Genomic DNA, 26479 nt, shown 5'->3' on the forward strand with positions numbered 1-26479 from the left:
TGTTATAACCACATACAGTTCTCTTTTGTAAAAATACGATGCAGGGGCGCCTGGGTGGCTCAGTCGCTTAGGTGTCCAACTCTTGACTTTGGCTCAGGTCATGATCTCAAGGTTTGTGGAACCAACCCCCACATTGGGCTCTGCGTTGATGGTGCAGAGCCTGCTTGGGATTCTCTGTCTCCCTCTCTCTCTCTCTCTGCCCTTCCCCTGCTCATGCTCTCTCTCTCTCTCAAAAATAAACAAACTTAAAAATATATATTTAAAATATGTTGCAACATTACCTTGTAAGCGTGCAAGAATTGTCTTGCTGATGTGGACTAACTATTGTTACTTGCGTAAAGAATGTGATTGTCCTCACTAAAAACTACCTCAAGCTGCTGAAAGATAGAGCCATAATAATTCTAGCTCCCTGGAATAATGTATTATAAAACCATTGTAGGTAAATTAATAAATCTCTTCAGAGGATATTTATAATTCTAGCTAGTCCTATTTTGTGGGGATAGATTTACTACTGGCATATGCAGCAACATTCCAAGACACAGAGTGCAATGAAGCCACCTAAATTTTTCTTTTTTAGATAGAACTTGATCCTGGCACCAAGGACAATTTATCCCCAGAGCAGCTTCCCTAGATGCCTTCACTACGCCATCACATTCTTATCAACAGCTGCTGAGCTAAAAAGTCCCGAGGACAGCTCAGCCAACCCAGCCCAAAGAACCTGAAGATATTTCTGGGATTAGAAGATAGTTGAGAGACCATGGAAATAGAAGACATCTGTTGATGTCATTCCACAACAAAGAAGATACCAGAAAACTTGGGCCTTTACCTCAGGTAGGGGTGCCTACCCATGATTTGGAGGTCTCCGGCCATGGGGAAATGTGAAGGTCTGACCTGAGCTGGGTCTTAATCTGAACCCTGCATTGACAGGGGTGTCCTATTAAAGGGCCCTCTCAACTCCTTTCACCTTACCTGACATACATAGGGTATTTATGGACCAGGACCATTATCCCTTTCCAAGCGAACAGGGACCTGAATATTTGATAAGGCCATCATATACGCAGAAGCGTAATCTAAAGCAACCGACGGCCTGGAGGCTCATTGTTCCTTCAGCTCTAGTCTCAGGATGACTGCTTGGAGACAAAAATGGCAAACATTCTTCCTCTTCTCAGGACTTAAAGGGTGAGCATCTTGTTCTTCAACCGAAAGGTCTACTGGGGTTGCTGATGGGATGAAATGCACCCGGATGCCCTCTAGCTGGGGTCCTCCTTTCTCTACTGACCAGCTCCCTTGGTCTATTCCAGACACAAGTAAACTTAAAGCACTAAGAGGAAGATCAGGGGGAAAGCGATTTACATTTGTAGCGATGGAAAAGTATTGCTCAACTTTGCAACAGCTTGAACTACTAACTAGGTCCTTCCAGTAGTCATGGTAACATTCCCTAGAGTCCAGAGGATTCACAATAGTCAGGAGACCCTGACCTTGCAGTCTCGTTTTTCTAATTAATTTTCCCTACTTTCACCTCCCAATCTCAGATTACAATATAAGCTCTTTGGTCTTTTGAGAAGCAAAGTCCTTTGTTATCTGGCCTTCAACAGACATGGTTTTGGGCTTTGGGAGCGAAACAGCACTAACTTCCTGACCACCTTTCAACACCCACAGGGCTTAGTTTCCTTCTGGCTGCTCCCAGGATGTCCTGTTTCTATCTCCTCCTCCCTGCTTGTGACAGAGGCCCTGATCCCACATTGTTCCAATCCCTGAGCTCAGGATTATAGCATCCTAAATGGTCTGCAGTTTCTGTCTGTTTTCTCTCTCCAGGCTGACTCCCTGGCTGCTGTGCCATCCAGTTCCCGTCATATATTCTGTAACTCAGCTTTTTTTTTTTTTAATTTTTTAAAAAGTTTTATTTATATTTGCGAGGCAGAAAGAGAGAGACAGGGCATGAGAAGGGAAGGGGCGGAGAGAGAAGGAGACACCGAATCGGAAGCAGGCTCCAGGCTCCGAGCCGTCAGCCCAGAGCCCGACGCGGGGCCCGAACCCGCGGGCCGCGAGATCATGACCTGAGCCAAAGTTGGACGTTCAACCGACTGAGCCACCAAGGGGCCCTTGAAATTTTTATTTTTAAAATCAGTTTCAATCAGATCGAACCTCCATACTTGCTAGGCAGGGAGAATGGATGCTCACTTTCCACCCAAACAGTGATTGATCCCCTTTCTGCAATTCTCCAGTCCAGAAAGCGTCCTCTTCAGGACCTGTCGCTGGTGGTAGTTACAACACACTACCCGATTCAGGACCTCAAACATCCTTATTTTTTTCAAAGACACTCTAAATCTGGGGGGTGCCTGGGTAGCTCAGTCAGTGAAGCGTCTCACTCTTGATTTTTGCTCAGGTCCTGATCTCACGGTTTGTGGGATCGAGCCTGCCGTCAGGTCCTGCACTGACAGTGCGAAGCCTGCTTGGGATTCTCTCTCTCCCTCTCCCTTTCTGCCCCTCCCCTGCTGACACACTCTCTCCCTTAAAATAAATAAACAAACTTAACAAAAAAAGACACTATAAGTCTGGTAACAACACATTCACCGCAACAACTATATAATAGCCTAATCAATATAAACCCAAAGGCAAAGCTCCTGTACAGTTTCACTTTTTGCCTGAAAGACTGCCTCCATGACAATTGTACCAGAACTTAATCCACCTAGCCAAATCCCTATCTTTCTTTTTTTTAATTTTTTTAATTTATTTTTTTAAAGTAATCTCTTCACCCAAGTGGGGCTCGAACTCACAACCCCGAGATCCAGAGTCACGTGCTCCACTGACAAAGCCAGCCGGGCGCCTCATCAAATCGCTGTCTTTCTGTGCAGCAGAATTGAACTGAGGCATCATAGCAGCAGAGATGACCGAAGAAATACTTCCAGTATAGCACATCTTAAAATGATAGATGAGAGAGAGAGACAGAGAGAAAGAGAGAGGGGACAGATAGACAGTTTCCTTTTAAATGCAGGGCTGATGGTTGAGATGGTGGGAAAACAAGAGCCAGTAGGAATATGTCAGTGCTAATCCAGAGGAAAAAAAAGGAAGTTCTAAAGCTGGCATTTACCTTGGGATAGCTACTGGTTCTTAGCAACACTAGGGAATAGTTTTAACGGGCCAATCAAGGGCAAGGGACAAAAGAAACAAATCCAGGGGTTGAGGCTAGGTTATAAGTTGAATCAGGTACACAGCATCTCCCTCCTTCTCTGCTCAAAGTCACATCCCTAAAGGTGACGGCTTTAATGGATGAACAGAGCCAAAAAAACCAAAAAACAAACAAACAAACAAAAACACTACCCAGAGGCAGATGATAGAGATATGTGCTTGTCTTGGTTTGTGCTCTGGGTAGAGAAGAAGAAGGAGAAGGAGGAGGGGGAGGGGGAGGGGGACAGGGAGGAGGAGGAGGAGGAGGAGGAGAAGACGAAGAAGAAAAAGGAGAAGAAGAAAAAGAGAGAGAGAGAGAGAGAAATTCCCTTTAGACATCATAACCTCAAACCTGTACTCAGGCATGCTCGGGTCCAGAATTCACATTACCTATATGGCCAAAACACCTCATACCAGAAATTTAGCTTAAAATAGGTCTGTATTGGCAGTATGGTTGACCCTTGAACAACACAGGTTTTAATTCCATGGGTCCTTGGGGCACCTGGGTGGCTCAGTTAAGTGACTGACTTCAGCTCAGGTCATGATCTCATGGTCCGTGAGTTCGAGCCCCGCGTTGGGCTCTGTACTGACAGGTGAGAGTCTGGAGCCTGCTTCAGGTTCTGTGTCTCCTTCTCTCTCTCCGGCCCTCCCCTGCTCGTACTCTGTCTCCCTCTCTCCCCAAAATAAATAAACGTTAATTGCATGGGTCCACTTACATGCAGATTTCTTCAATAAATACAGTACAGTACTATAAATGTACTTTTCTTCCTTATGATTTTCTTTTTCTTTTTTTTTCTTTTTGCAAGCTCTATGCCCAATGTGGGACTTGAATTCACAACCCCAAGATCAAGAGTCACATGCTCCACCTACTGAGCCAGGCAGGTGCTTCTCTTCTGATTTCCTTAACATTTTCTTTTCTCTAACTTACTCGACTGTAAAATACAGTATATGAGACGTGTAACATACGAGATATGTGTTAATCAGCTGTTTATGGTATCAGTAAGACTTCTGTTTGACAGCAAGTTATTAGTTCACTTTTTGGGGAGTCAAAAGTCATACAGATTTTTGACCGCAGAGGGGGTTGGCAACCCTAACCCCCACGTTGTTCAAGGGCCAAATGGATTTCCAAGTTACTAGTAGGAGTGAGTGCACCTCTTTTCTGGAAGAATTCACTTCAAACCCAGATCTCAAAGAACCTCCAAAGAGAAGGTTACAATAACGGTGTGCTCACAAATAAATATCACATACACACAAGGACAAAAATGAAGGACACGTTAAAACATATAAAGGATATAATGAGAGGGGCGCCTGGGTGACTCAGTCGGTTAAGTGTCCAACTCCTGATTTCAACTCAGGTCATGATCTCACGGTTCCCGAGTTGAAGCTCCAAGTCAGGCTCTGCACTAACAGTGTGGAGCCCCCTTAGGATTCTCTCTCTCTCTCTCTCTCTCTCTCTCTCTCTCTCTCTCTCTTCCCCTCCCTTCCTTATGCTGTCTCTGTCTCTCTCAAAATAAATAAATAAATGACTTAGAAAAATAAAGGATATAATGAGAAGGGCCAAAATGCATCTAATGGGAGTTCTAGAAGGAAATATTAGAAAATAAGAGAGACGGGGTGCCTGGATTGCTCAGTGGGTAGAACATGTGACTCTTGACCTTGGGGTTGTGAGTTCAGGCCCACGTTGGGTATAGAGATTTTTTTTTAGATTATTTTTTAAAGATTAAAAAAAAGCAGAAGAGAGACAATATACAATAGATAATGGCTGAGCACATTCCACAATTAGTGAAATAAACAAACCCTCAGATTTAGGCCACATTTACGTAGCATCCTTACTCTGTCTACTAAACTGAATAGGATAAGGCCAACCCTTCATTTACCTATGTGAGGTACCCAGTCATGTCTCATCCCCAAAAGGAGCAAAGGACAATTAGTGGAGTTGCTTGAATAAGCCTCACGTGTTTTTGTTTGTTTGTTTGTGTTTGTGTTGTTCTCTTTTTTTCAGAATGCTAGAACTGAGATTTTGTATAGTCAACGTGACCGTTCCTTCAGAGTCCGAAGTGATATCTGGTAGGTGAGCTCTGTTAATTCTAACTCTGCAATTTCCAAAAGGAAAAGCAGAAATGAAAGTATGTATTTTGGTGAGATATACTAGCGAAAGCATACATTGAAAAGCCAGGTTCAGGGGCGCCTGGGTGGCTCAGTCGGTTAGGTGTTCGACTCTTGATTTAGGCTCAAGTCATGATCTCACAGTTCTTAGGTTCCACCCCGCATCGGGGCTCCAAAGTGACAGCATGGAGCCTGCTTGGGATTCTCTCTCTCCCTCTCTCTGCTCCTCCTGTGCAATCTCTCTCGCTCTCTCTCAAAAATAAATAAACTTAAAAAAAAAAAGCCAGCTTCACCTAAGTTCAAATTCTGACCCTGCTACTGTGCTTCAGGTCTCCACCTATAAAATAAAAATAAAAGCACAGTGGGTGGGGAGGTTGGAAAATTGAATGATTGAGATAAAATGTTAAATGCTAGCCAGAACATTGGTACAGAACAAATGACTATTCTCTTTTCACCCCCCATTTCTCTTCTTAGGTCATGACTTTCAAACTTTTTACCCAAGACCGAGGCCAGATCAAAGATTAGTTTTTGTGAGTCTTTTTTTTTTTTTTTTTTTTTACTTTTTTTTCTTTCTTTCTTTTTTTTTTAAATGTAAGCTCTACCCCCAACATAGAGCTTCCACCCACAACCCTGAGGTCAAGAGTCCATAACTTAGCACTAGTCAGGGAACATAGGAAGACTGTGGTCAAGGCTTCTCCAAAACTAGGAAAGACTGGTGTCCAGACGTTTAGGCTTCCAAGATAAGGAACATACGCAAAAGCCGTAAATGAAAAGCTAGAGATTTACTTATTCAGAGGCTGAGCAATGGCCAGGGGAAGCCCCATTCCCAAATGATCTAGGTCACATATGCCAGATTCCAGGAGCAGGCTACTGAAGCTGTACGTCAGAGCTCAGATCAAGAGCGCAGATGACAGGATGAAGAGCCTAACCCAGAAGGACTAGGCCATACCATTGTCAACCCACTACATGGCACAATGCCTGGTGCACAGTAAGCCCTTAATAAATACTTGTTGAGTGAATGAATGGATGATCAAGCAACCACAGTGAAGTCTGATAAGAATACTGGGAGGTCAGTAGTAAGAGTAACATTGAAACTAAGCCCAAATTCTGAATGCAAGCAGGTTCGTGCGATGGTAAAAGACTGGAGAAGCAGGGGATCAGACAGTCCCTAACGCCACATGGGTAGCAGGATTACTAGGCTCTGGACATTTTGCAAATGGAGCTGAATCTGGGGTGTGGTCTGTCTGTGGGTGTATGTGAAGCAAGATATTTCATATTTTAAATGCATGTTAAGTTACTTTTTCTAAATTCACTGTTTTTCTTTTCTGTTAAATTATACCTTAATGTTCATTCCAGTGTTACATTTATTCCCAAGTACACTCAAGCCTTTCAGAAAGCAAACAAGCATCTGTTGATGAATTACACTTGTTTTACCATGACCTACTTAGATCTGGCCTTCTTTTTTTTTTTTTTTTTAAGATATTATTTTCGGGCGCCTGGGTGGCTCAGTCGGTTGAGCATCCGGCTTCGGCTCAGGTCATGATCTCACAGTTTGTGAGTTCGAGCCCCGCGTCGGGCTCTGTGCTGACAGCTCAGAGCCTGGAGCCTGCTTCGAATTCTGTGTCTCCCTCTCTCTCTGCTCCTCCTCTGCTCATGCTCTGTCTCTCTCTCTCTCCTTCAAAAACAAATAAAAACACTAAAAAAAAAGATATTCCTTTCAAGTGATCTCTACACCCAATCGTGGGGCTCAAACTTACAACCAAAATCGAGTCACATGCCCCACCGACTGAGCCAGCCAGGCGCCCCTTCCCTGTGATAGTTTTTATTACTTCATAACAAATTACCCACAAATTAGTGGCTTTAAAAAATACAAATTCCGGTTGTTGGCAGAGTTCAGTTCCCTGGACCACAAGACCGAGGTCTCTGATTCCTCACGGACTATCAGCAGGGGACCATTCTCAGTTCCTAGAGGCCACATTCCACACCTCATACGCAGTTCACAGCCTGTTTGCCTTCCTCCAGGCCAGCCCGAGTGCCTTTCTCTGACTTCCTCTTCCCCACCAGCCAGAGAAAACTCTGCCTTTACAGGGCTCATGTGATGAGGTCAAATCCACCTGTATAATCTCCCCTATCTTAGGGTCAACTGATTTTGGACTTTAATGACATCTGCCAAATCCCTTCCCAGCGGCACGTAGATTAGTGTTGAATTGAGTAACTGGGAGGGACGGTGAGTACACTAGAAGCTAGGAAATCTTGGGGTCTATCTTAAACTTCTGCCTACTACAACTCCCAATGTTGAGACGTACTCATTTCGATTAAGAATAGCATTACAAAATGAAAAAAAAAGAAAAGAAAAGAAATGTCAACCAAGTGCTTTAATTTTTTTGTTGCCATATTATGGTTTCAGACACTTCACTCTTTAACATGGCTCAGTTGCTACAGGGTAGTAAAACTACAGCAAACTCTGGGGAGATAATGAATAAAATAAAAGTGTGACCTTAGACTCAAATCTTGACCACTAAATGTGAGCTGTGAAACGTTGGGCAAGTTGCTCAATTCGTCTAAACTTGTTTCCATGCTTAGAAAATAGTATATTCCTCATGTATTATAATGATTAAGTGAAATAATATATTCAAAGCCCTTAATAAGGTACCTAGCAGTAACTTAACGATAGCAATTAGTGTTATTTTATTATCATTGAATGATATAAGAGATGTGAAGCTGTCTCAGAAAGTATAAAGAGCTATTCTAATGTAATATATTATTACTAGGTACACACACAAAGAGCATACCGTTAGACAAGTGTTCCATATATAGGTGGACATGTTTAGTATGTATACCTAATATCCCATATTTAATTAACATACATTTGTGCATTTGAAATTCCCATTTGTTTTTGCCTCTGAACACATGTAGTGTAAATACATCAGTGTCTATTCTCAAAATAAAAAATATAAAGAGGACTGATAACCATCTTTAAATAGATTAAAAGGTTGTATATGGATTTAGTAGCCAGAATTATAATCAGTGGATGTAAATTACAAACGCAGATTTGGGGTGCGGGTGGGGGGCGCCTGGCTGGCTGAGTCAGAAGAGCATGCGACTCTTGATCTCAGGGTTGTGAGTTCGAGCCCCACACTGAGTATAAAGATTACTTAAATAAATAAAACTTAAAAAAAAAAAGAAATGCAGATGCAGATTTGGGCTAAATACAATGAAGAAATTTGTTAACATTCATCAAAAAGCGGATGAGGTAGGGGTGCCTGGCCAGCTCAGTCAGTAGAACATACAACTCTTGATCTTGGGGTCATGAGTTTGAGCCTCATGTTCAGCAGAGATTAGTTAACAAATAAAATAAAGTAAAAACAATAGTTAAAAAAAAAAAAAGCATATCGGGTAAATAGTAAGCGCCAGGTCCCTGAATGACCATTTATCAGGGAAACTTCTAAAAGGAATTCATATATCAGAAGTGCAGTTTGGACTCATGATCTTTAAAGTCCCTTCTAATTGTAAGAGTCCATGAAATTTTAGTTGTTGCTGTTGTGAGTGTGTGTGTGTACATGCACACGTGTGTATTAGCCTGATGACTGATATTGTTATACAAATGTTTGCCATTCAATTCAGTGTTAGCAATTAAAAATATATGTAAAAGGAGCACCTGGGTGGCTCAGTCGGTTAAGCGTCTGACTTCGGCTCAGTTCATGATCTCGTGGTTCATGAGTTCGAGCCCTGAGTCGGGCTCTGTGCTGACAGCTCAGAGTCTGGAGCCTGCTTTGGATTCTGTGTGTGTGTCTCTCTCTCTGCCCCTCCCTCCTCATGCTCTGTCTCTCTCAAAAATAAACATTAAAAAAAAATTAAAAAATATATGTAATGTCACAGGAGAAAAACAAAAATATCTCTAGTTTTTGACCTGAAATAATTTTTTGAAGCATAAAGTTCATATGTCTTTATTTATTCCTGTTTAGATCAGGCCATATATATTGCTTATTGTTTTGCAAAACAAAATCACGGTTAGTTCATAAGTGAACCTCTAATATTATCCTTTCCTCTAGAAGCTTCACATCAGTCCATCATTTCATAGTTACTTTGGAAATTCCCATTACCATTCTCTGTGTGTCAGGCCTGCAGTGCAAAAAAATAGTACTTTTTATTGGTAGATTAACTACATTTCAAGATTTCCTTTGTGGGTATTTTTTCCAAGTTCACCTTCTTAGTGGTACTTACTGAAATGTTCCAGAAGCTAACAATAGGCCCGGGACTCATACTCATGTACCATATAGGGAATGAATCTCAGGTCTTTATTTTGTATTTAAGTCTACCTTGTATATGATTGGTTATATATTTTCTTTTACTATTCTCTCTCATTTAACAAGTAATATGGGATGCCTGGCTGGCTCAGCCGGTGGAACATGTGACTCTGGATCTCAGGATTGTGAGTTCAAGCCCCCCTTTGGGTATAGAGATTAGTTAAAAATAAAATCTAGGGGCACCTGGGTGGCTCAGTTGGTTAAGCATCTAACTTCAGTTTAGGTCATGATCTCACTGTCTGTGAGTTCGAGCCCTGAATCTGGCTCTGTGCTGACAGCTCAGAGCCTGGAGCCTACTTCTGATTCTGTGTCTCCCTCTCTCTCTGCCCCTCTCCCGCTCACACTCTGTCTCTCTCTCAAAAATAAACGTTAACTTTTTTTTAAATAAAATCCAAAAAAATAAAGAAATTACAGAAAAAGTAGTACATATTCACTGTAGAAAACTCAATCATCATATGAAGGTACAAATAAGGCACACACCTCATTATTTTAATCAGCAGCCAAACACAATCACCATCAATCATTTGTGAACATTCTTCCAGAATTCTCTGTGCTTATATACACATATACACAGATAAATGATTTTACATAAATGGGATTATTCCACATGCAGTATTTCATAACATCTGTTTTCATTTAACACGTCGTGAGCTTTTGTCACGTCGAAGAGTACAGAGACTGAACCATTAGCAACTGGGGTTAGCACATTGTTCCTGTCTGCTGGTAACTCTCTTTCGGACAAAAACAACCATGGCATATTCTATGTGGTCCTGGAATACTCACAGTAGTCTCTCCCCACTTGGTGTGTAGCAGGGAATTGGCTGACCCAGGCCTCACAAAGCGAGAGGAATCTCCTGAGGCCAATCAACATCATCTCTCAGATTTAATATAGGACCGCAGGGGAAAAGAAAGTCTCGCTTCCTTTGGGATTGACAATTATTAAGACATTATAAACCAAAGCTGCCTGCAGCCCTCTTCACTGACTTCAAGAAGGAAGCTGTCTGCGACAGGAAAGTTGAAGCCAGTGCACAAAAAGCAGCAGAGATCAGCAAAGATGAGAGGTGGACGTAAGAGAGAAGTGATATATTGGACCCTGGATCCAGCCACGCCGAGAGCTACTTCATCTGGACTACAGTTAGTGCTGCTAGGCGGTGACATATGCTTTCCTCACAATCACTTACCGCACAAAGTTGTTCAATAAAAACCCCAGGGTTTACGTGGAAAATGAGGCTAGGAGTACAACATTCACAAACTTTAGATATAGAGATGTTAAATTACTATATTGTACACCTGAAACTAACATAGCACTGTATGTCAACTGTATTCAAATAAAAAAGTGTTTTAAAAACCATACCAAGAAAATGCTATGTGTTTATGAAAACAGAATAATACCTAACTGCTCTTTAAACCACCCCCCAAAAGCCAAAAAAATAAAAACAGAAACTGTTGTCAGTGACATGCACGCAAAAAGATACAAACCTAATAAAAATGGTAGCACAGTTTTACACCTATTAAATGGTTACAAAAGAAATACTGAAATAAATATGGCACTTTATTTTATGTTTTTTTTTAAGCTTATTTATTTGAGAGAGACAGAGCAGGGTGGGGGTGGGGTAGAGAGAGAAGGAGACAGAGAATCTCAAGCAGGCTCCTCAGTGCCAGCCCAGAGCCTGATGTAGGGCTGGAACCCACGAAACCGCGAGATCCCAACCTGAGCCAAACCCAGGAGTCAGACGCTGAACCGACTGAGCCACGCAGGTGCCCCTATGGCACTCTATTTTTGAAAAGGCCTGAAGTTTGCTTCGTGCGGAAATGGGTTGGGGCTCAAACACATCCGACGAGCTGAAGCAGATGGCAGTTGCCTGAGGTACGTGCGTGTGTATTTTGCGCATTCCCATGTGACTTGATTCAGCTGGGTGTCCTTTTCTGCTTTCACCTAGTGCTCCTGGCTGGCAGACTCACACGTAAGGAAATGCAAAATGCACCTTATGCTCAAATTGCTCTCTAATAATATTAATCACAAAGGAACAGACAAGTGGTAGAGCAGTCTGTATTTGATTGTGCAAATGAATAAATTCCCTTTTTGTGTTTCAGATAATCCCAGTTAGTTTTATTCCAGCGTCCCGAACAGTAATACGTGCATGGCTACTTAGTATTCTATTACATAATAATAACACAATTTAAATCCCGAACGGGCTTTTCTGCATCTCTTAACAAATTTCAGACCAGCTTTCTCTACTTTCAGCTCTTGTGTGCTCAGAGGTTGAAAATTCATTTTAATATTAAGACAAACAAAACATTATTAAGAAGGTGGTATGGACCTAAAAAATATATAAAGACTCCAAAGCCAAACAGAATTTTTTTTTAATATTTACCATCATAATCTGGAACACAGCTGACCTTTCAAACATAATTGAAGGTTGATGATTACAGAATTTCATCTTGCCCCTGAGAAATTTTGGCCAGTTTCAGAATGATTTTCTTTTATGGATTCTGACACTTCAAAATCCATAAAAACTCTCATGGAGATTATAATATTAAATCAGTTCACATCAATATTGTTTCTCAAATCATCTAACCCTGTATATAAATCATCTAACCTTGTATATAAAAGGTTTTTCCCTGGGGCTCCCGGGTGGCTCAGTCGGTTGAGCATCTGACTTCAGCTCAGGTTATGAGCTAACGGGTTGTGGGTTTGAGTCTTGCATTGGGCTCTGTGGTGACAGCTCAGAGCCTGGAGCCTGCTTCAGAGTCAGTCTCTCTCTGCCCCTCCCCCACTCCATCTCCCCCCAACCTCAAAAATAAATAAACATTACAATATTTTTTTAATTAAAAAATAATAAAGAAATGTTAAAAAAAAATTAAAGGAAAAAAGTTTTTCCCTGAGTTATCACTTTAGCTCTTGTTTGTAACAAAAGTCTATGCCCATGACAGTCTGGTCACTGACATTCCCAGTGATTACCCTTGAGGTTGCAGAAAAATTGGCCCCAAGTACACTGCCAGTTTGTATTATTCTTGCCAAGAGAAGAGAGTAAGCATCCCACAGACAAAGTGCTCCATACACTGGTTTGGGAACTCTCACCTCTGGAACCCCTAAGTAGAGTTTATGCTGTACAGAAAAGGAGGCATGAAAAGTTTCCACTAGGCCTGTGTAGTTTTTAAAGTCACTAGGAACGAGCCAGGTGGGAAAAGGTTTTATCCTCATTCTTATCTGTATGTACGATTTTGTGGCATTATACAATTCCGTCATGAAACGAATTCAAAAGCCATTTAATATGCGTGTGTTTTCAGTTCTGAGATACCTTAGAAAATAGTATCCCATGGACCAAAGGTAGGCACAATTTTCTGCAAAGAGCCTAATCGGAAATGTTTTAGGCTTTGTAGGCCATACAGTCTCTGTCCCAACTACTCAACTCCACCCTAAAAGCAGACAGACAGTACAGAGACAAATAAGCCTGGCTGTGTTCCAATAAAACTTTACAGTAGCCCCCCTTTATCCATGGGGGCTATGTTCTAGCCCTGGACCCTGCCGTGCCTGAAGCTACACATAGTCCCAAACCCTATATATACTATGTTTTTCCCTATCCATACATACCTACGAAAAGTACAATTTATAGGGGCACCTGAGTGGCTCAAGCATCTGGCTCTTGATTTCAGCTCAGGTCACGATCTTACGGATCATGAGTTCGAGCCCCATGTCAGGCTCTGTGCTGACAGCATGGAGCCTACTTGGGATTCTCTCTCTTTCTCTCTCTCTCTCTCTCTCTCTCTCTCTCTCTGCTTCCCCTCTGCCTGCTCTCTCTCTCTCTCTCTCTCTCAAAATAAGTAAAAATAAACTTTAAAAAAGTATAAATTAGGCACAGTAAAATATTAACAATAACTAATAATAAAATAGGATACTTGTAACAACATACTGTAATAAAACTTATGTGAATACGGTCTATCTCAAAATATGCTGTTGTACTGTACTCACCCCTTTTTGTGGTGACATGAAATGACAAAATGCCTGTGTGATGAAACAGAGTGAGGTAAATGATGTAGGTATTCTGATGTACCATTAGAAGATACGTCAGGAGGACCATCTGCTTCTGAACCACAGTTGATCTCGGGCAACTGAAGCTGCAGAAAGCGAAATAATGATAAGGGGGAATTGCTGTGTTTGCAAAAACAGACGGTGGGACAGATTTGTCCAGTGCACCATAATTTGCCAACTCCTGCTTTGGACCAACAGCCTTCAATTTTTTTTAACGGCTCCTTGGGGCAGTCTCTGGCACCTCAGGGAAGGCCATGCAGGCAGGGACCTGGACTACTCCTGCTTCAACTGGAGCAGTTATTATTTTTATGAGAAGTACACTTTTGCATGGAATTAAGTTTGATGAAAAAGTTTCATTTCTAGGAGTGCCTGGGTGGCTCAGTCAGTTGAGAGCCCAACTCTTGATTTCGACTCAGGTCATAAGCTCATGGTTTGTGACATGGAGTCCCACGTTGGGCTTCGTGCGGACAGCAGAGCCTGCTTGGGATTCTCTCCCTCGCTCTCTCTCTCTTTGCCCCTCCACCCCTATCAAAATGGATAAATAAACTTAAAAAAAAATAAGTTTCAGTTCTAATAAGGAGAAAAGCCTTAAAACTACTGCCTTGTACTAGACCTAAAATCTGCTGCTTTAAAACTTTAGATTCAGCCAAAACATCTCTTAAAATTATGACACGTGGGGCTGGGGGGGGGGGGGGGAGGGGAGGGGCTTGGCTGGCTCAGTTGGTGGAGGGTGTGACTCTTGATCTCAAGGTGGTGAGTTGGAGCCCCCAGCTGGGTGTAGAAATTGCTTCAAATCTTATAAAAATATTGTGACATGCAGTACACATGTTTTCGTGTTACCAGAAATTCACTTTCTCACATAACTGATAAAAAGCATTTAAACCAACAACTTTAATACCTCTAAGAATGTTATCACCTAATCATTTCTCCACTCTTGACTTTTTCTAAGTATAATGTTAAGGTACCTTAAAAGGTCCGAGAGAGAGAGAGAGAAAAAGAAGGTCCAAGAGAGGTGATATGGTAATATAGTGTGGTGAAAAAAGATACCAAATTAGGAATCCATATTTGGATCCATTGCTAGATTGTGAGCTCCTGGAAGACAGGAACTAAATTGTCATCTTTTTTTTTTTTTTTTAAAGTAATCTCTGCACCCAAGGTGGCGCTCAAAGTCATGACCCCGAGATCAAGAGCCACATGCTCTACCGACAGAGCCAACCAGGCACCCCAACGCCAAACTTAATTTTTAAGGCAAACATAAATTCACTATTAGATGACTAGGAAGAGAATAAATTCAGGTAGTTTATTTACTTTTATCTTTCCAAAATCCATAAGGAAAAAAGCGTATCTTTCCTAGTGAGCAACAAAAGAAAAAGTATTCGGAGATACAGTTTTCTATCTGGGAAATTAACATGTTTAAAACACATAAAAGCTAATAATTACTAGATCGTGACAAAAGTCACATCCTCACAACGACCCAGAAATCCCTTGTCTGCAATTCTGAAATCCAAAAAGCTCTGGAAACTAAAAATTTTGTTTTGTAGTTTTAGTAACTTATTTGATAGTCTAATTGATCTAACCTAAACTTACTTGGCCGTAGTATCTGACCCGAACTGAATGAGGCTATTTACTGGTATTCCTTTACCCCGTATCAATAATCATGTGGCTTGCGGCAAAAAATATTACTGTATTTGAATATGCAGTGTTTCCCCCGAACTCCCTGGGACGTTACAGAAGTGACAGTGTATGGCATTCGGTTTTACTCAAGTAAGGCAGGCAACGCCAGGTCTTTTCCTGGTTGCATTACAAACAGAAATTTAGAACCCCATTCTAGCCTCTAAGGGCATGCACCCAGACCCAATTCGGTCTTTCCCGGGTGCCATCTTGAGCGGTGAGCTGAGCCTGTGCTAACAGGTCTGAGAGCCTTCCTGTCGTGACATCAATGGGAAACAAATGTGTTTCAGCGCTCTTAGAGAAGAAAGTCAATGTTTTCACTTTGGTGGTCAATGACCCGTTAAGAAAGACCACCTTGGTCTGTGAAAAAATACTTTTCTATTTTCATCGCTGGACATTGGGCAATCGAGGGTCAGAATGGAGCTACTAGCTCTTAGCTTTGCAACGGTCTCTGTTCAATACATATTTACCACTTGACTGATGCACACCTTGGCCAGTCTGTAAGAATTTCTCTCACGTTAAGTGTGGGTGGCAACAAATATTCGGAGAGAAAGAGTAACTGGAGGCCTTACGTCGGCGCAGCTCCAGCAACAAATCCATCATTACTCCATGGAACTGGCACACTCCCCAAGTAGCTCTCATGGACCCCACCCTCTGGCCGGCAGGGTCGTATCTAGGGATCTCAATTAGAAATCTTGTAGTACCTAGGGCAGGTTATTTCCGAAACGCTAGAGGTGATGGACTTGCCTATGTCCTAGAGGTGGTGGGATATCCTGGGCTTGGATACCTTAAGACGACGTAAATGCTGATGACACAATGCCAGCGTCTCCCGACAGCATTTCCTCACAAGGGAAAAAAAAGGACTCAACACCACCCCTCTGAAGATGCCCGTCTTTGCATCTGCCGAGTTAGGGGACGAGTCGATCTGTACGACCCCACCCACGTCGGGCGCTCTCCCTCAGAACCGAGGCACCACGCCGCCCCTGCGCAGGTTCTCGGCTCCTCCCTTCAGGAGGCTCTTCTCCGCCCCCCTCCGCTACTTCCGGCCCTCGCCGAACGCGCTCAACGCGCTTGCGCCGTTTTGATAGGCCTCTCGGGTGGAAGAAATCTGAGCGCCGCCGCTCTGGAACCGCCCCCGCCTTCTCTTCGCCCCGCCCACGCTTTCACCGGCCCCTCCCGAAATCTCGCGAGGTTAGGTGCGCGTCCGTATTTTGCGGGCAACTGGCTCTCCCAGCTGCTGTAATTGCTGCTGCGGGAGAAATTGGAGCTGCTGTCGTCGGCGAGCCCGCCCTCCCCCACAGAGAGCCACCGCCTCTTCTCTCGCTCTCCTTGTACACCTATAGCCGGGAGCGGCGGCAGCAACAGTCCCTGGACCCACCGCCGCCTACTCAGGCTGCCGCTCGGCCGGTCATCCTCGCAGCCCGGCAGCTGACGGCGGCCCCTTGCCCCTCACCGGCTCCTCACTCTAGATAGTCCGCTCCGTCCCTGTCCTCGCCCGGGACCCACCTCCCCACGGTCTCGCCGGGGTGGAGGACGACGAGGAGGAGACGAAAGTCACCCTCCCTCCAGGCGGCGTCGGCCCCCTCACCCGCGGGTGTGTCCTATAAATGGCGTCGGAAAGCGACACCGAGGAATTCTTTGATGCCCCCGAAGATGTGCACCTAGGGGGCGGCGACCCTGTGGGGTAAGTCACTGGAGCTATGGCCCAGAAGCCGGGCGCTCCAGTCCCCCGGCTTCCCCCGTGCCTCCCCACCGCACCCCTCCCGGGTCCCGCTGTGTCCGCCACCGCTGCTCCTCGGTGTCTCGCTCGGGCACTTCAGAGGGACTCGGGGGAGGGGGAATCGCCCACCTCGGCCAAACCCCCTCCATTCCCTGGGCGAGCGGTCCCTGGGGCTACGGAGCCCCTTTCTCGTCTCGTCCGGCTTTCTTCGAGGTGGGACAGTTTACGTGCCCGAGAGCCGGCGATCTGTATTGTTGGGGTTCCGCGCTTTACCTTTGAAACATCCGTTTTGGCCTTGGGGACCACAGATTAAAGGAGAAATTGCATTTCTCGTTTGTTTTTTTCTGGTGCCGCTAACTTGCCTGTTCGTTTCAGAGGTGGCCGTAACTGTTCGCCGTCCTCTTTTCGTTGCCCAGAAAGAGAAGGAGCGGGGGGAAGGCTGGGTATTTACTTCGGGGAGTCCTCTAGCTGATGTACTCTAGATCAACAGTGTTTTATTAAAATAGCACCTTACGGCGAGGCAAAGGAAATCGAAGACGAGGTCCTTCCCATTCGGGAGAACGCTGTCTTAAAAGGGGAGCCGGACGCAATTGTACACAACCGGCTACAGAGATACAAACAAGTGCTGAGTAATCTGGTGGTTGGAAGGAGAGCCACAGCTTTGTGTTATTTATCTAATTCTGCAAGATGTTTTAGTGATGATTAGTATGGGAGATTCTGAGTAAGGAAGTGCAGTAGTTGGAATGCTCCGCTTGCCTGGGACTTGTTCTTACCCACTCCTCCTCTTCTCAAAGTTGAAACGGGATTTAAAGCTATTTCGCCGAACTCTTCTGCGGGCTTGTGTGGAAGTAGAGGCAGGGAAATATATTTTCGTGCTGTAAGAACTTGAGAATTGGTGAACTTCGTGTGTTAGTGTAAGTAGACGCCGTATGGTTACAGGCGTTGATCTGCCTTCAATTCTCAAGCTTACCCCCATGGAAGAAATACCATGTTTGCTGCAAATCAAGTTATTTGTACTTTCTAGAAGACATTCGAAAGCCTAATATATATTATATATGATATATACCCAAAGAGTTACAGAACGAAAATCAGAAATGTTCATTGGTAGGTCGCAGATGTGTTTCCACCAACCTTCCTATCACTATTAAAAGATTTTTGGGTGGCAGTGGCCAATCTTGATGGCACGGAGTCTCCTTCAAGTTCAGTATCTGAAACAGGCTCATCGCTAGACAGTGGAGGATTGAAAATACTTTTGGATTTCCAAATACATTGGATACCCTCAAAATTCTGTTTTTGTGCTTTTCCCCTCAAAGTAAGGAACTGTTGATTTAGGTTAAATGACCTTTTGAATGTGTGTGGAGTGAGGGGAGGAAATAACAATCTATGTATATGATTGTAATCAATTTAGAAATATGTGAGTATTGTTTCTTTTCAATGAACGAAACATTCATTTAATTTTGAAGGACAGTTATATCAGGAGTGTATATTATCTAGCTTAGTACCTGACACAGAGGAAGAACTCAAATGTCCATTCCCTTCTCCTTCCTTTCTTGGAGTTAACAAATTTAACTTCACACGGTGCTTACTTTGGGAGGAAGTATGCAGAACTTGGAGCTATTTAACTTATTTGAACCCAGTGAGTCATCTTGATAGAATTAATAGAATCACTTCTTGCCTCTTGGGATAATAGAGCTTCTCAAGCACTTTGATCCTTCTGTAGTAGGTGAAAAGTAAAAACGTCTTTTGGGATCCACCCTTCTAATTTTGACTCTATAACATGTCCAAATATTCAACGTGTTGAGCTGTATGGATAAAACTATGGTGTCAGTCTGTGAATTTCACGGTTTCATTCTGTATTCGTGGGGGAAATTTGGAAGAGAATTAGACTCATCTGGAGAATTGAATCTGAAAAGAACTAGCAGTACTGGGAGGACTGAAAAAGGTTGGCATCATTAACATTTCCTCTATCCTTTGTGACAGGTTTTGTCTTTTGCATAACGTACTGTGAAGAGATTTGGCCGGGTAACTAACAACCTAGAAATGCAGTGAGAAATCTTGATTTGTGGAAACAGATGGTGTCACTGGATATCTGGTTATCAGAAATGCCTTCTGTCCCTTGATAGGAATTGGAGTGGCACACCGTGCAAACTCTAAGAGGTTAACAGACTGAGTTTGCAAACTAAGAAATGTTCTTTGCTGTTGGGTGTGCCACAGTACACAGACCATTTCGTGAAATTTAGTGAACTGATTAGGCAGTCGAGAGTTATCTCATATGTTTTGTTAATCAGAATCCAAATACACAGTCCGTTTCCTAAAATTGATTTATTTCTTCTGTTCCCCTCCAGTGGTATCTTCAACTTTGTTGTCCTAGTCTTGGAAAGCAAATTTAGTAAGTTAAAAATCAGCCCTGCTTTTTAATAGACAGACTTCATTATAGTCCAGCCTACTTTTCCACAGTGGCAGATCATCTCCGCTTGCCCAGCTTTGCAATATGCACCACATTTGTAAAGCTTTCTTTTGAGTAATATTTTAGCTCAGATTTCCTTGTTCTCTCCGTTTTTATATATGAGGAACCTTAGGCTTCAGAGAGGTTAATGAATTGACCTATGAGACACACAGCTTTGTAAGTGACAGCTAGGATTTGAAGCCAGTTCTTCAGACTCCTAGTCCAGTATTTTTTTTTTTTTTTTTTTTTTTTTTGCAGTATATCATAGCTGCCTCACATTGTGTGTGTGTCTGTCTGTCTGTCTAGAGGCGGGGGTGGGGCAGGGATATCTTCTTCCAAGAGATTCTGGAGTAAATTGCTTTAGGACCAGCTTGCTAAATTGAACTGATGCATCTGTTTATTTAAAAAAAAAATTTTTTTTAACGTTTATTTGTTTTTGAGACAGAGAGAGACAGAGCATGAACGGGGGAGGGTCAGAGAGAGGGAGACACAGAATCTGAAACAGGCTCCGGGCTCTGAGCTGTCAGCACAGAGCCCGACACGGGGCTTGAACTCGGGGCTTGAACTCACGGACCGCGAGATCATGACCTGAGCCAAAGTCGGCCTCTTAACCGACTGAGCCACCCAGGCGCCCCTGATGCATCTGTTGAAAAGCAGCAGCCTGCTTTTTGGTTCTCTTGACTAGAAATTTCCACTTTCTCTTTCAGGAATGTGTATTTTGTTGTATCAGAAAAGAATTTAATAAGATCCTAGCATGTTACAGGTAGAAGGGGCATACAGTTAACTTTCTTCATATAAAATATTGTGAAAACCAAAGCCTAAAGAGGGGAAATGACTTGTCCAAGGTGCCACAGCAAATTAATGTCAATGAGGACTGGAATCCAGGTCAGTCTCACAGTCTAGCGTTCTTTTTGCTACTACGCTGTCTTTTGATAAAGCAGGAAAGGGAGGAGGAAGTGAGGTATAGTAGAAAAAAAGCCCTGGACTCTGAGTCATTTCATTTCCTCATCTTTAAATTGAGATTACACTCTGAGAACTCCTCCAACTCTAAAAGTCTGTCATCGTGTTGAGGTTTAATAGTGTGCTTTTATTGATAAGCTTTTGTTCTTGGGAAATCTTTCCATGATTTTTTTAAAAAGTTTTTAGTTTAGCAGACTTGATGATATTTGGTACATGGTTCAAGACCCATTGATTTTAAGTTAAATGTTTACTGGGTAAATTATATATAAGATGAATGCTCCTGCTAGTTTGTGTGGATTATACATACATACACATACTAAAGGCTGGCAGTGAGAACATGTTATAAAAATAAATGTGACATTTTGAGCATTCTTTCTTTCTTTATTATTTTTTTTAATGGCAACCAAAATATTTTTGAGGCCTTGGAAGGAAGGATAGAATGGTTGACATTTTTAGAATAGGAAAGGATCAGAGATCATTCAGTCCAGCCCTCCCATTTAACTGTGAAAGAGAAAACGAGGCTCAGTGAGGGAAAGGCAACACATCACTAATTAGTAGCAGACTTGAAACTAGAACCCAAGTCTCCTGATTCCTCATTTATACCATGTTGCCTTGTCTGTGGAAGGAGGGAAAATACTGCTAGCTATCCCTGCTCTAGGTTACTGTCCCTTACTCTGTTAGTGGGATCTTAAGATGGTCTGTCTACCTTGATTCTGTTTTTTCATGTCCTGCTGTCAGAGGACATTGACTGTTCTGTCTAGGATTCTAACTTTTGCCCACTAATTTTCTCCAAATCAGGATGAAAACAGGTGGCAGAAAGGTTGATCTAAGAACAGTGGTTGTTATTTAGTTCACTTTCAGGAGTCTAGTTAGGAAGAAAGAAAAAAAAAAGGAGTCTAGTTAGTATTAACCCCAGTCTATCTTCTTCTTTTTTTTTTTTTTTTTTTAGAGAGAGAGAGAGAGTGAAGGGGAGAGGGGTAGAGTGAGCGCGCACGCACGCGACAGAGAGAGAGAGAGAGAGAGAGAGAGAGAGAGAGAGAGAATCTTAAGCAGTCTCCACACTCAGTTCGGAGTCCGATGCAGAGCTCTATCCCAGGACCCTGGGATCATGACCTGTGTCAAAATCAAGAGTTGGACACTCAACCAATTGAGCCACCCAGGTGACCCTCTTTTTTTTTTTTTTTTTTTTTAAAGTAGGCTCCTTGCCCAATGTGGGGCTTGAACTCACGACCCTGGGATCAAGAGTTGCATGCTCTACCAGCTGAACCAGGCAGGAGCCCCACCAGTCTATCATTTTAGATTGAAGTAATGGTGAAATCTTGATTTTTAAATGATGAGAACTGAGATCAAACTGTCCTGAAGAATAGTTCAGTCTAAAAGCAACAAGTTGCATAGCAGCCTTTGTTGAAACGCAGCTTCTCACTTTACTTAAGCATCAGAAACATTTCTTTCTGAGAGAAAATTGATACAAGTTTCAATAAAAAAATTTGTGCAGTATGGGTTACTTTAGGAAAGATTCCTTAAAAATGGCTGTTCATGGGTTGGCATTTAATCAGATTATATTTATAAGTCATGGATTATATTTGATTGCTTTTGACTTTGTGGGTTGATAGAAATATATTTGTAAATGCTGTTTATCACACCCACGTAACATTATATTGAGGTGGGGAGGGGGACCTACATATAAGGTAAATTCAGGCTCTAAATTTAGTGGCCTCCAACTATCAATCGGTGACTCATGGAGGTAGAACAGTCTGTATTAGTATGGCAATTTGGGGACTCAATTTGAATCTGTACAAACTCCTATTAACTGAAAACTTTAGTCCGTTCTTGTGATAACTGCATAAAATAGGGTAGATAAAATTTGATTTTTAAAATCTTGAAAGCCTACATACTTGCAGGATGGTGACAATTCAGTTGTAGCCCTACAGAACAGAAAATGATTTCTAATTATTGGTATTTGAGACCTAAGTGTGTAACCTATACACTCCACAACCATCCATGTGTTCTCTTCATTGTTTTAACTTTAGATAAAGTCGAGTGAATTTGCTAGGAAAGCCCCTTGAAGACACTGTTTGTTTCCTCCTCATACTCTGCCCACAATTCTGGTAATTACTTCCGGGGTAGTGTAGGTGGAGGAAGGGTTTGGTTGATGGGGGTAGTGGTGATTGAGGTAGAGGTGGTGAATAGAGACCCAAGTTAAAAGGCTGCTTCCTGGAGTATAGATAACTGAGATAAGACAAAGCACACCAGTTACTATGGTTTTACATTCACACCTACACAGTGGGAATTAAATAATCCTTTTTGTAAGAGATTAATATCCCATAAGAAATAACCTCAAACAAAATTTAAAGTAACAAAAATTGTAGGTACTTTATGATATCCTCCTGACGTCTAAATTGAATTGATAAATAACCTACATTTCTGTTTTCTACCCAGAGTTAAACTGATTTCTACAAACGTTCACAAAGTCTGTTCCCCTCTAGCAGTCTGTCAAATTATGCAGCTAAACAGCTAAACCTTTAATTGGGTGCTTTCCTTACTCTTCAGAGCAGAACCCTATTCTTCAAACTGAGCGGTCTTTGTGTTAGTTTGTCATCTCGTGATTCAAAATTGAAGAAAAAGCACGTGAGACATAGTGTGGGCCTCATACCTGATGGCAATCCCAATGTTTTCCCCAGTCAGTATACAAATTTATCTTGGTTACCATAGCAACCAGCCTATCAGTTATTCTTCTAGCTCTTTTGCCTTCTCTCAGCTACTAGGATTACCATATAATCAGGTTCTGCTAAAGCTCTTCAGGTCTTAGCATTTTATTACCAGCTGCAGCTGTCTGGCAGTTTACAGTTTGGCATTCCATCAGGGTCAATTAGTTTTAAGTCCACAAAACCTTTTTGTCTCCAAACATTTTAAGCATACAGAATTTAACAAGAATGCATTTAGGGAACGGTTCCTCATACTCCTGTTCTCAGTTCCATTGTTAGTCATTGTCTTGAAGATTGAGTACATTGCACAACTGACATCCGATGGCCATCCTTTTGTGATACAAGCTAGAATAAATTTCAAGATCAAGAGTGACCATTTAAGAAATGTATTTGTAAATGTGATTTTAGACTTGGTATCATCACACACTAAATGAAGTGACCCAAAAGCACCTTGATTTATCAGCAGCTACCAAATAAGTAATCTGGCTTCTAACAAAAATGATTTCTGTACGTTGTAGAAAGAATGTTTAGCCCTTAGATTAATTCATTCTAATTTGAGAAAAATTGTTTAGAAATTTAATAGGAAGGGTTATCTTTCCTTTGCAGCCTTGGAATAAACAGGAAAATTCTGAAAGGTAAAGACTGAATTATTATATGGGTCTTTATAATAGAAGTCTTCGTATTTACTTGACAAGTACATTTTTTATCTCTTAAAAACCTCAGAATTCATGAAAATAAAATAGTTTTGAACCATAAGACTTTACTTGTCTTGCTAAAAATAAGGATATTGAAGGGGCGCCTGGTTGGCTCAGTCAATAGAGCATGCAACTCTTAATCTTGGGGTCGTGAGTTCCAGCCCCACATTGGGCATAGAGTTTACTTTGAAAAAGAAGCAGCAGCGGGGAGGGGTGTGCCTGGATGACTCAGTCAGGTGAGCGACCGACTCTTGATCTCAGTTCAGGTTTTCATCTCAGGGTTGTGAGTTCAAGCCCCGGGCTCAATGCTGGGTATGGACCCTACTTAAAACAAAAATAAACAAACAAAAAAATATATTGAAGAAATATTTAGGATATATAAACTGCTGGTATTTGTGTTAGTGTTTGTCTTTGGTGCTCATGCTTGTTAATATTGTAGGGTGTAGTAGTGACTTCTAAATATGCACAATTAATCTCTGACATTAAGTGACATAATCACTATGATTTAGTAAATAGTATCCATTTCCATACATAACGATAAATAATCTTTTAAAAATCAAAGTAGAATTTTAGTCTTAAGATTTTTTTTTTTTTTTTTTTTTGCATGGGTGACTCCTGGGTGGCTCAGTCAGTTGAGTGTGTACGACTTTGACTCAGGTCATGCTCTCACAGATAGTGAGGTCGAGCCCTGCGTCAGGCTCTGTCAGAGCCTGGAGCCTGCTTCGGATTCTATTTCTCCCTCTCTCTCTGCCCCTTCCCCGCTCATGCGTTCTCTCTCTCTCTCCCTCTGTCTCAAAAATAAATAAACATTAAAAAAAATTTTTTTTAATTTAAAAAATGATTTTTTTTTTTTACTTTTCTAAGTGTGTTTATCTTTTTATTTTTTTTTTTTTAGAGAGAGTGCGCGTGCGTGTGTGTGTGCACGGAGGAGGAGAGAGAAAATCTTAAGCAGGCAACACTGGGCTCAATCCCATGATCCTGGGATCATGACCTGAGCCAAAATCAAGAGTTGGACGCTCAACCTACTGAGCCACCCAGACGTCCCAAGTGTTTATCTTGTTAAATAAAAGATTATTTTGTAAGACTAAGTTTATGAAATGATTAAATCTTCCTGGTTTGAATTTTTATTGAAATTGTGATTAGAACGGTTTCATTTTAAGACTTGTGTATCCTAATCAAAACTGTGGTTAAATTCTGCTAATGCTCCAAGGAGAACTTTATTTTAGTTGCACAAATAGATTTAGGGGCAGTAAAAGGTTTACTTTCTCCACGGGGCCCCAATCCTTAACATTTTTAGAAAGAAGGAGGTGGGCAGGGGGGAGAGAAAATGTGTTTTGTTTTTTTTTTTTTTTAAAAAGGCCAAGCGTGAAGCATAAAATTTTTGGAAGCTTCTGACAGAAAATTTTAACAATATTTTCCAGTAGGCAGCCTGTACAGAGCAAGCCATACCTGTATAAAACCTACTTGACCACTACTAATTGTCACAGACTATTCCAGTACAAATTCATTGAACTGTGGGCATTCTTACAGGTCAGACTTTCTAGAAAACCAGTAAATAGAATGTAGAGCTGTATTCAAACCCACTGGTTACTAAATACGCTCAAAAGAAGAGGTGGGAGTGTTTTTTCTGGCATTGCTCTTGAACTGGAAAAACTAGCCATGGATGAACTTAATATCCATAGTTCTCTTTTAAATTTGTTCCTGAAAGTCTGTTTAAATTGACTGAGGAGAATCCTCAGGGAGACTGAGGGAATCCTCTTTCTGGTTATTGGCAGTACTATTAACAATTTGTGTGTTTTTTAAAAAATCTCCTTTAAAATACACTTATCTACTCACGTCAAACTGAAATGGCAGGTTGTTTGAACATTTCTGCAGGCTCAATTCTACTCCACTTAACTCCCAGCTGTCTCCTTCCTCGATTACCCAATGTCATCAGTACAGAGATTCAATAACTTATTGTCTGTCCCTTAAAACTGAGAAGGGACCATGATGGCTGAAATATAATGGGTGGATCTTTGAGAACAAGCAAGGGAAAGATTGGTTAAATTGGATATTGTAAATACATTGGTAAGTGGGATTGGTTAGCATCGCAGGTGAGGGTAGTTCATTGGGTTAGTGGAAGGTAGGTGAGCATAATGAATAAATAGGTAGCTTGATAAAACTAGTACCTTTGTGGGGTGCCCGGCTGGCTCAGTCGGAGGAGCATACGACTCTTGATCTTGAGGTTCTGAGTTTGAGCCCCACATTGGGTGTAGAGATTACTAAAAAAATAATAATAATAATAAACAAAAAAAACCCACTAACACCTTTGTGAGTGAAAGTGAGTAGGTTTGTCAATATTTTGCAATTGGTATTTTGACTTTCTTGGATTGGCTTTAGAGATTATGGCTAATGACTGAAATCAGTTGTTTTTCCTTTAAGTGAACTTTACTATCCCTCTTTTGTTCCACGTCATAGCTCTTAGCTATTGACTTCTAACCTTTGCCTTATTTTCCAGCATAGAGAGATGTCCACAGCTGATGTGTAGTAGTGAAAGAAAGGTCTAGATGGTGATAGGGATGGTGAGTAGGCATGCTCTGTGGTGTTCCACTTCTCTTCACATTTTCTTCTACTTTTGAACTTCCTGGTTCTCTCAAATCTGTACTCCCACCCCCACACCAGTTCCTAT

The 26479-nt window shown here is 41.9% G+C and overlaps 1 protein-coding gene and 1 long non-coding RNA gene across 3 annotated transcripts in view; one reads left to right on the forward strand and one right to left on the reverse strand.

Annotated features, from left to right (window-relative positions):
• LOC113597651 (uncharacterized) overlaps window positions 1–16346 on the reverse strand; it is a 149468-nt gene extending 133122 nt beyond the window's left edge. The window contains exons 1-2 of the long non-coding RNA XR_008289825.1: window positions 16073–16346; window positions 13555–13700 (exon numbers count right to left, since the gene is read on the reverse strand). This is a non-coding gene — a long non-coding RNA (uncharacterized LOC113597651). The remainder of the gene's footprint in view (window positions 1–13554; window positions 13701–16072) is intronic.
• Window positions 16347–16475: 129 nt separating this feature from the next.
• Window positions 16476–26479, forward strand: part of WDR44 (WD repeat domain 44) — an 80020-nt gene continuing 70016 nt past the window's right edge. Inside the window, exon 1 of one of the 2 annotated variants that reach the window (XM_027054400.2) lies at window positions 16476–16969. In XM_027054400.2, the coding sequence (XP_026910201.1) occupies window positions 16893–16969 (77 nt within the window). In that variant the 5' untranslated portion in view covers window positions 16476–16892. The remainder of the gene's footprint in view (window positions 16970–26479) is intronic. The other variant, XM_015084277.3, reaches the window with a different exon arrangement.

The sequence above is a fragment of the Acinonyx jubatus genome, chromosome X, assembly GCF_027475565.1.
Source record: "Acinonyx jubatus isolate Ajub_Pintada_27869175 chromosome X, VMU_Ajub_asm_v1.0, whole genome shotgun sequence".
Lineage (NCBI taxonomy): Eukaryota > Metazoa > Chordata > Mammalia > Carnivora > Felidae > Acinonyx > Acinonyx jubatus.